The sequence below is a fragment of the Gavialis gangeticus genome, unplaced genomic scaffold (assembly GCF_001723915.1).
Source record: "Gavialis gangeticus isolate Ggan-Ray unplaced genomic scaffold, GavGan_comp1, whole genome shotgun sequence".
Lineage (NCBI taxonomy): Eukaryota > Metazoa > Chordata > Crocodylia > Gavialidae > Gavialis > Gavialis gangeticus.
In genome coordinates this window covers 22,100,766-22,112,365 of record NW_017728996.1, presented here as the reverse complement: position 1 = coordinate 22,112,365, position 11,600 = coordinate 22,100,766, and the positions used below count along the sequence as shown (strand labels likewise).

The 11,600-nt window shown below is 39.7% G+C and overlaps 1 protein-coding gene across 1 annotated transcript in view; it reads right to left on the bottom strand.

Moving 5' to 3' along the window:
- Positions 1-2,308: 2,308 nt before the first annotated feature.
- The window catches only part of BNC1 (basonuclin 1), a 25,687-nt gene continuing 16,395 nt past the window's right edge, over positions 2,309-11,600 (bottom strand). Inside the window, exons 2-5 of the mRNA XM_019504123.1 lie at positions 11,341-11,443; positions 10,964-11,199; positions 7,755-9,679; positions 2,309-3,628 (exon numbers count right to left, since the gene is read on the bottom strand). Coding sequence (XP_019359668.1) covers positions 2,947-3,628; positions 7,755-9,679; positions 10,964-11,199; positions 11,341-11,443 — 2,946 coding nt within the window. The 3' untranslated portion in view covers positions 2,309-2,946. The remainder of the gene's footprint in view (positions 3,629-7,754; positions 9,680-10,963; positions 11,200-11,340; positions 11,444-11,600) is intronic.

Genomic DNA, 11,600 nt, shown 5'->3' with positions numbered 1-11,600 from the left:
CTGGGTAACCTGTTCCAGTGTTTCACTACCCTCCTACTGAGAAAATGTTTCTTAATATCTAAGCTCAACTTCCCTTGCTGCAACTTCAGCTCCTTGTTCTGTCATCTGCCACCACTGAAAACAGTCCAGCTCCACCCTCTTTCACACCACTATTCAGGTAGTTGAAGGCTGCTATTAAATCCCCTCTCAGTTTCCTCTTCTCTAAACTAAATAAGCCCAGTTCCCTCACTCTTTCCTCACAAGTCATGTTGCCCAGTCCCCAAACCATTTTTGTCGCCCTCCACTGGACTCTCTCCCATTTGTCCACATCCTTTCTGTAGCAGGGGGCCCAAAACTGAACACAGTACTCCAGGTGGAGTGGCCTCACCAGTGTTGAATAGAGGGGAATAATCACTTCAAAGCATCACACATTTCTACAGCTGAAATAGGATACAAGGAGACAAGATGAGGTCTTAGGAATCTTCATCAAGCTTCTGATTGCAAATAACAAAAAAGGGTCTCCAGAAATATAAACTGTTGCCAGGAATAAATATAAAGATAAGGCCAAAAAAAGTTTTGAGTGATTTCTAAGTAATTTGCCTCTGTGCATGGTAGGCAATGATATTTAAATGACTTGTGCCCCCTTGCACATTGCAAGGTGAGAAATCAGTACACTACCTGGTAGCATTTGCTTTATAATAGCTCATTCAAATAATCACACTTCCTTGTGGGGCATCAGTCATCACCACTGTCAAAACAAAAGTTTTTTTAGTAAAGGGACTGATTTTACAGAAAATTTTAAATGGAAGGAGAGTTTTCCAGAAACCTATTTGCTTTTAATGAACTGTAAACATCTTCATATGTTTTTATTAACACATACAAAATGATGAGGGTATACAAATTGTGTTACCTTTATGGAAACAGTGAAAAACTAAATAACTGGAATTACAATGTTTGTTTACATCACATTTTGTTTCAAACAGACCCTTAAAAATTAAGCAAGCACATTTTTTCAGAAAAAGCAGTAATAAAAAAGGTTGAAATAATAGCTCACAAGTCATTGGGTTGTAACACCAAAAGACCAGGGACTTATGTACCATTAAAGACTGCACTTTTGTTTTTTAAGCAAAAATCTCTATGGATATTAATTCCTGCTTAAATAGCAATGGTGCAATTTGGCCCCAGGCTTATAAACATTTTTTTCTAACAGCTTTAAACATGTTGTTTTAGTGATTATTACAATTTGACATAAACCTACTGTAAATATAAAATAAGATTACTTTACACTGTATGAAGCCCATTCCTAATGAACACAAATATATCGGTAGGTTTTCACACACACATACACACACACGTGCGCAAATGAAATTTGGAAAAGAATTAGTGAAATATTTAGAATGCTTTAGTCACCTTTATACAATATGAAATGGTTACAATACTGTAGTATTCTTTAGAATAAGTTAAACATCAAGACATATGCCAACAGCTTTGTACTATTCTTTCTACAAACTAAATCCAAAAATTCAGTCTAATCTTATTCGATCACAAAAATGAATGAAGACTATGATCCAGTTACACTGGAAACCCAGCCTAGTTCTAGAAACCACAAATACTCTAAGCACTTTGGTATAATATGTACAAATTGTGCTGCCAGTATTATGCTTGTGAACTGAAACCAACCAACTTGACTCAAAATGGAGAAATGTACTAAATTAAAAAAAACTGGTTTTGTAAACCCTGCCTCAGCATTTCTTCCTGCTATTTAGACATTTTGTCCAACACACTGTTGCACCACAAATACACACGCAGGATTGGTACGACAAACTACAAATTAAATATTATCAAAAAAGTGTATTAAGTACAATGCAAGACCAGTTTTTTTTAAGTGCATAGAACATAATGCAGAATACTGTTAATTACAGTGACAAATACAAAGATATTCAACATTTTAATAGATATCAAGCAATGTTCTAATATCAAAAGAGTGTGAGTTGGAATAAATGTATTCTTTTACAAAAATTAAAGATAATTTTTTTCCCCGAAGAGAAAAAAAAAAACCAAATTATGAGAGACTGTTCTTTTACACAGTTTAGTCCTCCATATCTTCCACAGGCTTGAAGTCATACCTTTAACATTTGGATTTCTTTTTGCAAAACTTTACTTTTCCTGAAAGTTGAGCTCAAAAAAAGTGCATTACTTTTTTTTTTATATATACTTCCTAGATGCATTTGCTGTGGTTCAAAAACCGAAGGCAAAACACGGCTAGGCTTTCTTTCACACTGAAGAGCTCTCAGATTTTAAGCAGATGAACCTCTGAAAGGAATGCTTAAGAGGGCCAGAATTCTGCATTTTGTATTCAAGTAAATTCCAATTGAAATCAGTGACTGCAGGATTTGTTGCAAATTCTCATCTTGTGCTAAGTTTTCCAAAATCCATATGCTAGCTTTTGGTATTCAGGAGTAAGCAAGCTGAAAAATACCACATTTATTTAATACTGTAAGTCAGCCTCAGACAATGGTTTTAGGAGTGAAATGACAGTTCCTAAATCCTCAGCTTGACCAAAGCACACACTGATTGAGGTCAGTCTTCACTGACTCCCTAAAATACTCTTCTCATTACCATGTAAACACAACAGAATACAATGGAATGGAGATAACTTATTTCAGCATCACATCGTTAGTAGCACTCTGCAATACTAGCTAGTGGTGCCATATTCTCCCCATTCCAATATTGCTTTCTTCCTTAAAGAAGTTTTTGCTGTTATTTAATGTTAAACCAAATAACTGCTTAAAAACAATGGTGCCAAATTTTGCTCAGTGAAGCTGATGGAAAGCACCCGTGTATGAGCAGAATTTGACCTCGTGTGTTAAGTGGGCTTGGTGTCAAGTGAATTAAAAATTTCATTGTAACACTTTCTTGTCTGAAATGATTAATGGTTAGTGGAAATAAATTCAGATTAGAAGGATGTTAGTGTAGGCTACTTGGTGACCTGGCCAGACTTTTGTGCAGGTTAGGGTTCTGACTATGCCTATTTCGACTGCGAACAGATGAAAACATTGTGTTGCAACCTGGTACTTTACATTTGTGAAGTTGGCGGAGGTGCACAGTTTTGTAATGGGCCCTGAAGGTTCCTTTATTACTGTACAATTTTTGGCATATATGACAAGTTATTGGTAGACTGGAAGGTAAATTAATAAAGGTTTGATTAGCCTTTTCCAGTAGGGAACAGTCCTGATACAGCTCATCACTGGGCATTAGACTTGGTCCTTCACAGCTTTCATCACTATCATCCAATGGCATGGTACATACTTCACTTCCTCCATCAGAATCCCAAGACGAGTGTGCACTGCTCTCAGACTTAATGCTGGAAGTAGTGCTTAAATCCAGAACGGCTCCATCATTCACTGGATCGTATCCATAACTCTCAGAACATGATTCTCTAGTTTTGCTCATTGGAAAAACCAAGCTGCCTGTTCTGTTCATTCCTTTGAAGATGACAGAAGTTTGTCCAACATGTTTTAAAGATGCATCTTGACAAACCTCTTTAGCCATGTCTTTCAAGAGGTATGTTGCATTGAAATGGTTGTTGTTGAATTCCAGTGCATCTTTGGTCAGAAGCTTATGATGAAGATTTAGGTTTGAACTATGTCTAAAGGAACAAAGAGAAGCTTATGAAAAAGATTATTTTTTGCATCAACACTTAGGAGCTGTTTCAAAATGAAGAAGAATAACCAATATTTGGTAGCATGCATGAGATGTATACTTATACTTTAAGCAAACACCACTTTCAGCAAATGCAAAAGTGTACACAGAAGATGATGCATACATGTGTATGGATATCTGGCCTCACAGAAACTCACTTGTATCAGCATGACTCAGGATGGATACCAATGGCCCAGATTCTCTCCTGTGGTATGGCAGCTCTGTACTTCATTAAGATGCTGGACCTAAAGCTTGGCCTTACAGGGCTGGGGAACAGACTGTACCCCTTTCCATCTGGAGTGAGAGAGAGCTGAAAGTGGGCTGGGTGAAAGCCCAACAATAAACTGAAAAGCTAGCTCCCACCAAGATAAAGGAACAAGATTTAGCTTGGACGTGCTAACAACAGACAACTGACTACTATAAACTTGTGCTTTCCTGCAGCTGCACACACCAGTGTGGTACATCTCCCTGAAGGGCACATGTCTGCACTCAAACTAGAACATTTGGCTGTATTTACACAGTATGCAATTTTCAAAACAAGTATAATTTTGCTCAATCTCAACTTAATTTCTTTAAACATAGGAAGTCAGTGCTCCTTTCTGTGGGCTAGCTACAATTCTACTATAAACTTCGAGGCTGTGGCCATTTCTTATATAAGGAGAATCAGGTGCTCAGGATCTTTTTTTTTTTAATAACAGGAAACATACTTTTTTCTCCTCCTTTCCATCACTTAGATAAAAAATGGCTGAAAGGATGTCTTCCAGACATAAGGAGAAAATATTACTTGATACGCACTGGATGTTCATTAATGCACGGTAGGTACTGTGCATTTAGTTTAGTACTTGCTCAGTGAAGTACTAACTAAATGCACAGTAACTACAGTTGCTGTGCAGTAGCACCAGCGAACTTGTTTTTAGTGATGCTTACTGTGCAGTAGCCTACTACTACCTACCGTACAGTAGTGTATTAGCATGGTTTTTGTATGGCATGCTATGCGCAGTGTTATTAGGCTGCTGCGCATTAAGCGTCTTGTATAGAAGTGCCCACGGTGCACAGAAAGTTCCTTCCAAAGAGACTGCTTGTTCAGAAGGTCACTAGCACATGCAAACGCAGTTACAGATGAAAACACGTTGTTCTTATGACTATAGCATTCCCTGCGCAGGGTAGAACTCCCTGCAGACTGTTGTATGCATAGTTCAGGAGTTTTCCTGTGGAATCATTCTATGCTTCTCTTTTTAAAATAGGTATTCATTGGGGATGGTGGTATCATAATTCAAGTTAAAACCTAAAAGAGTGAACTGGTCTGGGAAAGAATTTAGAGCCTGTATATGAACAGCCCGGATTAGTCTTCACTGATACATTAGTCACAACAACAGTGGAAAAGAATTCACCTCTGGGAAAAGACAAGCAGCAGATCAGGGTCTTCATAGATCAACCTGTGCATCTCAGTTGTAAAACCACACTGTTCCAAATGTCCCCATCATCTTCTTGGACTGCACTGACTGGCTCTAGGCCTTCCAACACAATATAAGTTATCTGGCCCCCTCTACATGTTACAGGTATTGCACAATTAACTAGTTAATTGCAGAATTACCTGGAGACCAGCTACATATGCAAAGCAGCTATCACACAATAAAAACTCTAATAAGCTATAAAGTTAGATCTCGAAAATGTGTACTAACTTTATAGCAGGTTGTTATTGAGCTTTCATTTGTATATGTAGCTGGGTTTCCTTTGAGGTTGGGAGTCCTGTGCACCATGCCCGTGTAAAGCCCCCAAGCCCAAGGGATCCCGGAAGCCATGATTCCCAGGGTTCAGGGGTTCCCCACACCTCTGAGCCCTGGGGATCACAGAAGTCACAATCCCCAGGGCTCAGGGGTATAGGAAACCCCTGGAACCTGGGGATTGCAGTTCCCATTATTCCCAGGGCTCCAGGGTGCAGGAAACCCCTGGGGCCAGAGGATCATGGTGGCCCCAGGGGTCACCATGATCCTCTGGCCCCAGGGGTTTCCCACACCCCCAGGTCATAGGGATCACCCCTGTGACAATCCTCCAGTGAATGAGGACCCCTGTAGCTGGGAGTCCCTCAACTGTCTCCCCCTACACCTGCAATAAAATGCAATGAGATCTAATATGTGATCCCACAGTTGTGACTCCCGCTGTGCATGTGTAGCATATCAGGAGAGGCAACTGTGTGATTTGTGCATTAAATCCCACTGCACCTTTAGCTTCACATGTAAAGTAAGGCACTATGAATACCACCCAGGCAGACTTTCTGCTTTCTGAAACTCTAAGTTACAGTGGTATTACAAAGTAGAACTGAGGCACATCAATTTTAACAAAGTTATCACAGACTATCTCAGAATAAAAGATACAAAGAGAGGGTTTTGATAGTGAAGTGGAACACAGAGAGCATTTTTCTATTTCAGTGATTCTCACCCAAGGTGCCAGGGTACGGTCCTTTGAAGGGTGCCCTGAGCTGTGAGGAGACAGGCAGTCAACTAAGCAGGTAAGTACAGGCTTAGGTTTGTCTCTGCCTGGATAATATCCCCATTCCCACTGCCCTATACATCTGCAAGGAAGTAAGCACTAAAATATATATAAATTAGTTTTTGAAATTGGGTGCCATTCAATTCACAAAAGTTATGGAAGGTGCCTCAAGTCCAATGAGATGTGCTTTGAGTTCAAAAAGGCTGAGAATCACTATTCTGTTCCTGTGTCTCTGAAAACTCATGCATAGTGGGCTTGAAGTCAATATATTTGCAGGTACATAAAACTGGAGTAGAAGAGAATGAATCAGACCCATGTTATTTTATTACTTGGGAATTATTACATGATCTTCTCATTATAAAGCAGGGGTGGGCAAAATATGGCACATGGGCTAGTTCTGGCCCACTGCGGGATTTTATCCAGCCTGTATTGGGTACTTCAGCTAGTCCTACCACCCCTGGGCATGTGATGGGTTGGGGGCAGCACAGCTGCTAGACTCTGCTTCTCGGCAGCCCTGACAGCAGTGACTCCTTCTGGCTGCCACTGCTAGTGTTGCTGCCACTGCTGGACCTGGCCCTGCTGCCCAGGCACCCCAGCCTGTTTGCCATGCACCCACCACTGCAGGTGCCAGATGGAGCGGACGGGCAGGGTCTCTGCGGAGACTAGCTGGGACCCCTGCAGCCAAGGCGTGCTCAGCTGGGTGGATGGGATAGGGCTGTGAGCAGGTAGGGAGCAGCCTCTGAGAGTGGGATGGGTGGGGGCCAGGGGCACTGTTGGGATCATGGGGTGGTGATAGTACAGGGCCAGGACCTGGGGCAGAGCTGCAATCTGCTCCCCACATGCCCCTGCTGGATAGAACCAATGGTTCCCCCTGCTTCCCACCATCCCTGCAGTGGGATGGGTTAGCACCCCCTCCCCCAGCCTAAAACAGCTCACCCTCCAGCCAGAATAATTGCGCACCTGTTATAGAGGGTGTCATAATGTACACACACAAAGGATGACATTGGCTGTTCAATTTTTATGTTTGCAAATACTGGCATTATAAAGGGCAATGATGACTTCATATCAGCACAGGAAAAATCTTTCCGTCCTTACCCTGTCCATCCCTCCCATTTCATCATTCAAAATCCTACTGACTTGTTTTGCCTGAGTGAAGGCAAAACGGAGTGAAAGGCAAGTGAAGATTTTATGATTTGGCTTCTAAGTTTTTACATTTTAAAGTACAGTAATATCCACAGGAAAGAATATATTGAAACACATGATGGCACACATGCAAATGCTGAAAACTTGTTAAATTCACACCCTTGTGGCTTTTCTTTGTATTTTAAAGGATTCTTTCAACCTTTGCTGTCTTTATCAGTTATGAAATGTTCATGGCTTTATTTAATACTTTGTAGTCTAGTGGGAAGGAAATTTTTCTTTCATTTTCATTTTATGAATGCACTGATAAGTTATTGTACCTGTTACGGGAGGTTACACAGAAAAATCTTGGCAACTCCATTCTTCAAAATACTTATTGAAATTTCAAATTAGGCTCCATTGTGATGGTAAAAAAAATACAATTTTGTTTATTATTTCCTTACCTGTCTCGACTTCTACGAGAAGGGAAAGCAGCATTACAGCCCTCAACTGTGCAAATATGCATTTCTTTCAGATGTACATTTTTAAAATGCATTTTTACACTGTAAGGGTTTTTAAATGTCTTCTTACAGATGTCACAATGAAAGCGGCTTTCTTCCTTCTGAATCCCTACTTCATGTTGACTGACATGATCCATATCTTTATAGTCTTCAAAACAAGGAAGGGCAGCACCCCCATGGGGCAACGTGCTGAAAAAGCCCCCCATCAGCAAATGGTGTTGCAACTCAGGGCAGTTGTTTTTAGAAATCCTGGGCTTTGACTGCTCTTTAAAAGAGACAGGGGGTTCAGTCACTGTTTTTTTAACATCACTGTAGTGTTGGTTTGGATCTTCACACATAATTTCATGGGAAACTATTTTTAATGCTTGGTTTTCTTCTGGCTTAACCTCTCTCTCAAAGTGATGCATTTCATTTTCAGAGGTTTCCTTGATGTATTTGTTATTTGGCTCAATGACAGATTCAAAATATTTTGGGCCCTCTACCCCAGAGAGAGATTTCCATGAATTACCTGAATGACGGTGCTTTTCCATGTGTTCACTCACCCGCTTTTCTATCCTATGCTCACAGGCCTCCAGCTCTCCATCACTTGCCACCTGTAGATGCATATCATCTTCGGAGCTGGCAATGTCACTGTTTTCATTAGCTGTCTCAACAGTTTCTTTCTCTATTTTGATGGGCATACTTGATTTACGGGATTTCTTCTTGGGTAGTGCGTCGAATGGCAGTTCATTAGAAACAAGTTGCTCAGGTATTGATGAAGAAACAAGAGGTAGAGAGGGAAGAGTACCTGGTGTATTAGCAAGTTCAGCTGGGGTGACGGGACTGCGATAAAAAGGAAGAACTGGCTGTACTGTCTTTAAGTTTGGAAAGAGAACACCGTTCTGCCCAATGCTGGGAAAACTGGATTGCACCTTTGAATCTGTACAAGAGCTGGCATAACTAGTAATTGGTCTGCTTTCTGGGGTTAAAATGGAAAAGTCTGTCCTTTTACTATCTCCTGGTCCAGCAATGGTCAGTCCATTTCTCAGATCTTTATCTCTGTTATTTCTGTTCATTGGCATATGGAGTCTTGGATTGGGGTTTGCGCTGTGACGATTTCGACTACGCAAAGAGCTAAACACCATATTGCAGCCTTCAATTGTGCATTTATGTTTGATCTTCAGATGAACAGCATTATAGTGTATCTTCAGTGTTCCTTTGTCATAAAATGTTTTTTCACATGCAGTACAGAAGACACGTCCTTTCCTTGGGCCAGTGCCATTTTTTTCAGATTTTATTTTATTTTCTGGGGATAACGATGTCATTTCAAGCTTTGTTACTGTGTTATGGGAGCTAGAATCACTTAGAGGAGCATCCTCTTCTGTTTTAAGAGTGACATCTGGGCTGTTGGTGCCCTTCTCATTTTCAGCTTCAAATGGAGCAGAACCGGAACTTAAGAAGCTGCTTTCAGAAAATGGTATTTGAGGATCTTGTTTAGTTTCCTTGCTGCGGTCTTGACCTTGCTCAATCAAATGTCTTTCTGGCGGTGAACCTATCAGAGGTGGAGGCACTGGACTGAAAAACTGAAAGGGTAACATGAAAGCCATATTATTTACAATGTTCTCAAAGGGATGAATATTGGTGGGACTCATTTTGTCCAAGGAAGCAGAAAGATTAGGATTTCTTGGGTTGCAACTTTCTATAAATGCTCTAATATCCAAATTAGTCGTAGGGGTTGGTACTATAATTGACTGCCCTTCTTTCTCTTGAATGGCCATTAGCTCTACAATGGATTTTGTTTCTCCAAAACGAAGAAACTGCTGCAAAGTAGCCAGTTCTTCTTCACTGGTCATTATGCTCCAGTGATCTAGCACTTTTCCTGAAGCATCCTAAAAGAGAACACATTTAAAAGAGTAATACATTCATTTAAACAGATTATAGAGTCTTTTCTCAGAGCTAAGAAAATCATCTCTAACAAGTCTATAAAATTACTCTACTTAAAGATAGTTTGATGGCAATTTTATGACATTTTCTTTCAGATTTCAACACACTGATGATATTATTTCGTTCTGAACTTGTAATGCTACTTTCTAATAAACTACTTTTTATTTTTTTTCCACAAAAATTAAGACACGTCATTTGAGCAGTTAGCAACATGTAAGTACAAATAGCAGAGATGGAGCAATCAGACCAAAATTTAGCCCCTCATTTAAGTCAAGTATTCTTTCATTGCAAGTTTAATAATCTTCCAAGCAACTAAGATCAGAGAACAAATGAACCTGTATTGATCTATTGCCAGTGTTCACAGAGCACAGCTGTAATTACACTGGAGTGTTGGAGTTCTTTCAAACTCTAGCTATGCCTAACTTTTCCCAATAACTACAATAAATATTTTATCACAGAACATGTATTTGATGGCCTACTGAGATTTTTCACAGTGCATGTAAGAGTCTCTAAGATGATGAAGAATGTAACATCATAAATTTTTCATGTGGTAGAGGTTCAAGGTAATTGATTCCATATTTTTAATCCTAACACTAAAAAGCAAGATTATCAAGACCATTAAATATTGATTTGTGTCATAATGTAAGATCATAATGTTACTTTACATAAAAGGTAATTTCCAGACAGTAGGAAGGACTAGCATCTATGTAAGCACATAGGGGGAAATTCACCCTTGGTGTAGCTCCAGTTAAATCTGGAGAGTTACATCAGAGGTGAATGTAGTCTGTGGTGTTTAAATGTCGACAAGTTGATTTGTAAATGTATTTATCCTACTGTACAAAATAAAACCTACTTGTTAAACAACACTTTCAGCAACTTCTGAAACTTTTGCTTAGATGGGTTCCTATAACTTCTTTATCATGGTTGACTTCAGTTAGATATTTGTCTGACGGATTTGAGTATAAAATAACAACCAAGTAAGGACCCCCCCATACACACACATACATATGACCTGACCTTGCAGTTACCACATTAAACTTGTACAAGTCTGCTATTGACTTTAGACCATATTATGGCATCAACTTTTCAAGCAGAATACCCTTCTGAATTCAGTTAGAAATAGGCGGCACAATATGATCCGTTGATACCAAGATTAAGTTACCAAACATTTAAAAAGACTAATTTTGTTCCTCCCTTTTTTAATATTGACTTAGCTTTCAGTACAATACCTGGAGTACATATCCACGTATATAATCCTGAAGTGTCCAGTCCAGTGCATGGAGAATCTGTATCACCTCTTCTTGCTTCAGGACACTGAAAAGCCGATCTAACAGAATTTTTAGGCGCACAGGAACAGCTTGGGTTCCATACAGCATAAGGCTACTGATATCAAAGACCACGTTGGATTGCACTATCTCTACCTGGGTAGTTGGGTAGAGGTTGGGGATCCTTAATTTGCTGAGGGCTGAAAATAAAAAGTGGAGAAAGCATGAGGGGTGAGAACCACACAAAATGAGGTGTGAAGTATATTGACAAGTAGGAACTTAGATATCAGGGTGAGGAGGACTATATGAGAACCTAAACAGATTTACAAAAACAGCATTACCATGTGCTACCCATCCATGTCGGCACTGGTCACATTGTCTCTGGTTTATTTTTCCAGGTTTGAAGCACTGACAACTACAGTTCACCAGAGTGCATCGGATAGCCTGCAAATTAAGAAATAGGTTTATAGATAGCAATTAAGTAATATTTTGAAAGTGCACATTGTACATAAATAATTTAATAAAGGCTATAAAATACATATAGATAATGGATATAGATGGAGTGTGTGTGTGTGTGTGTGTGTGTGTGTGTGTGTGTACA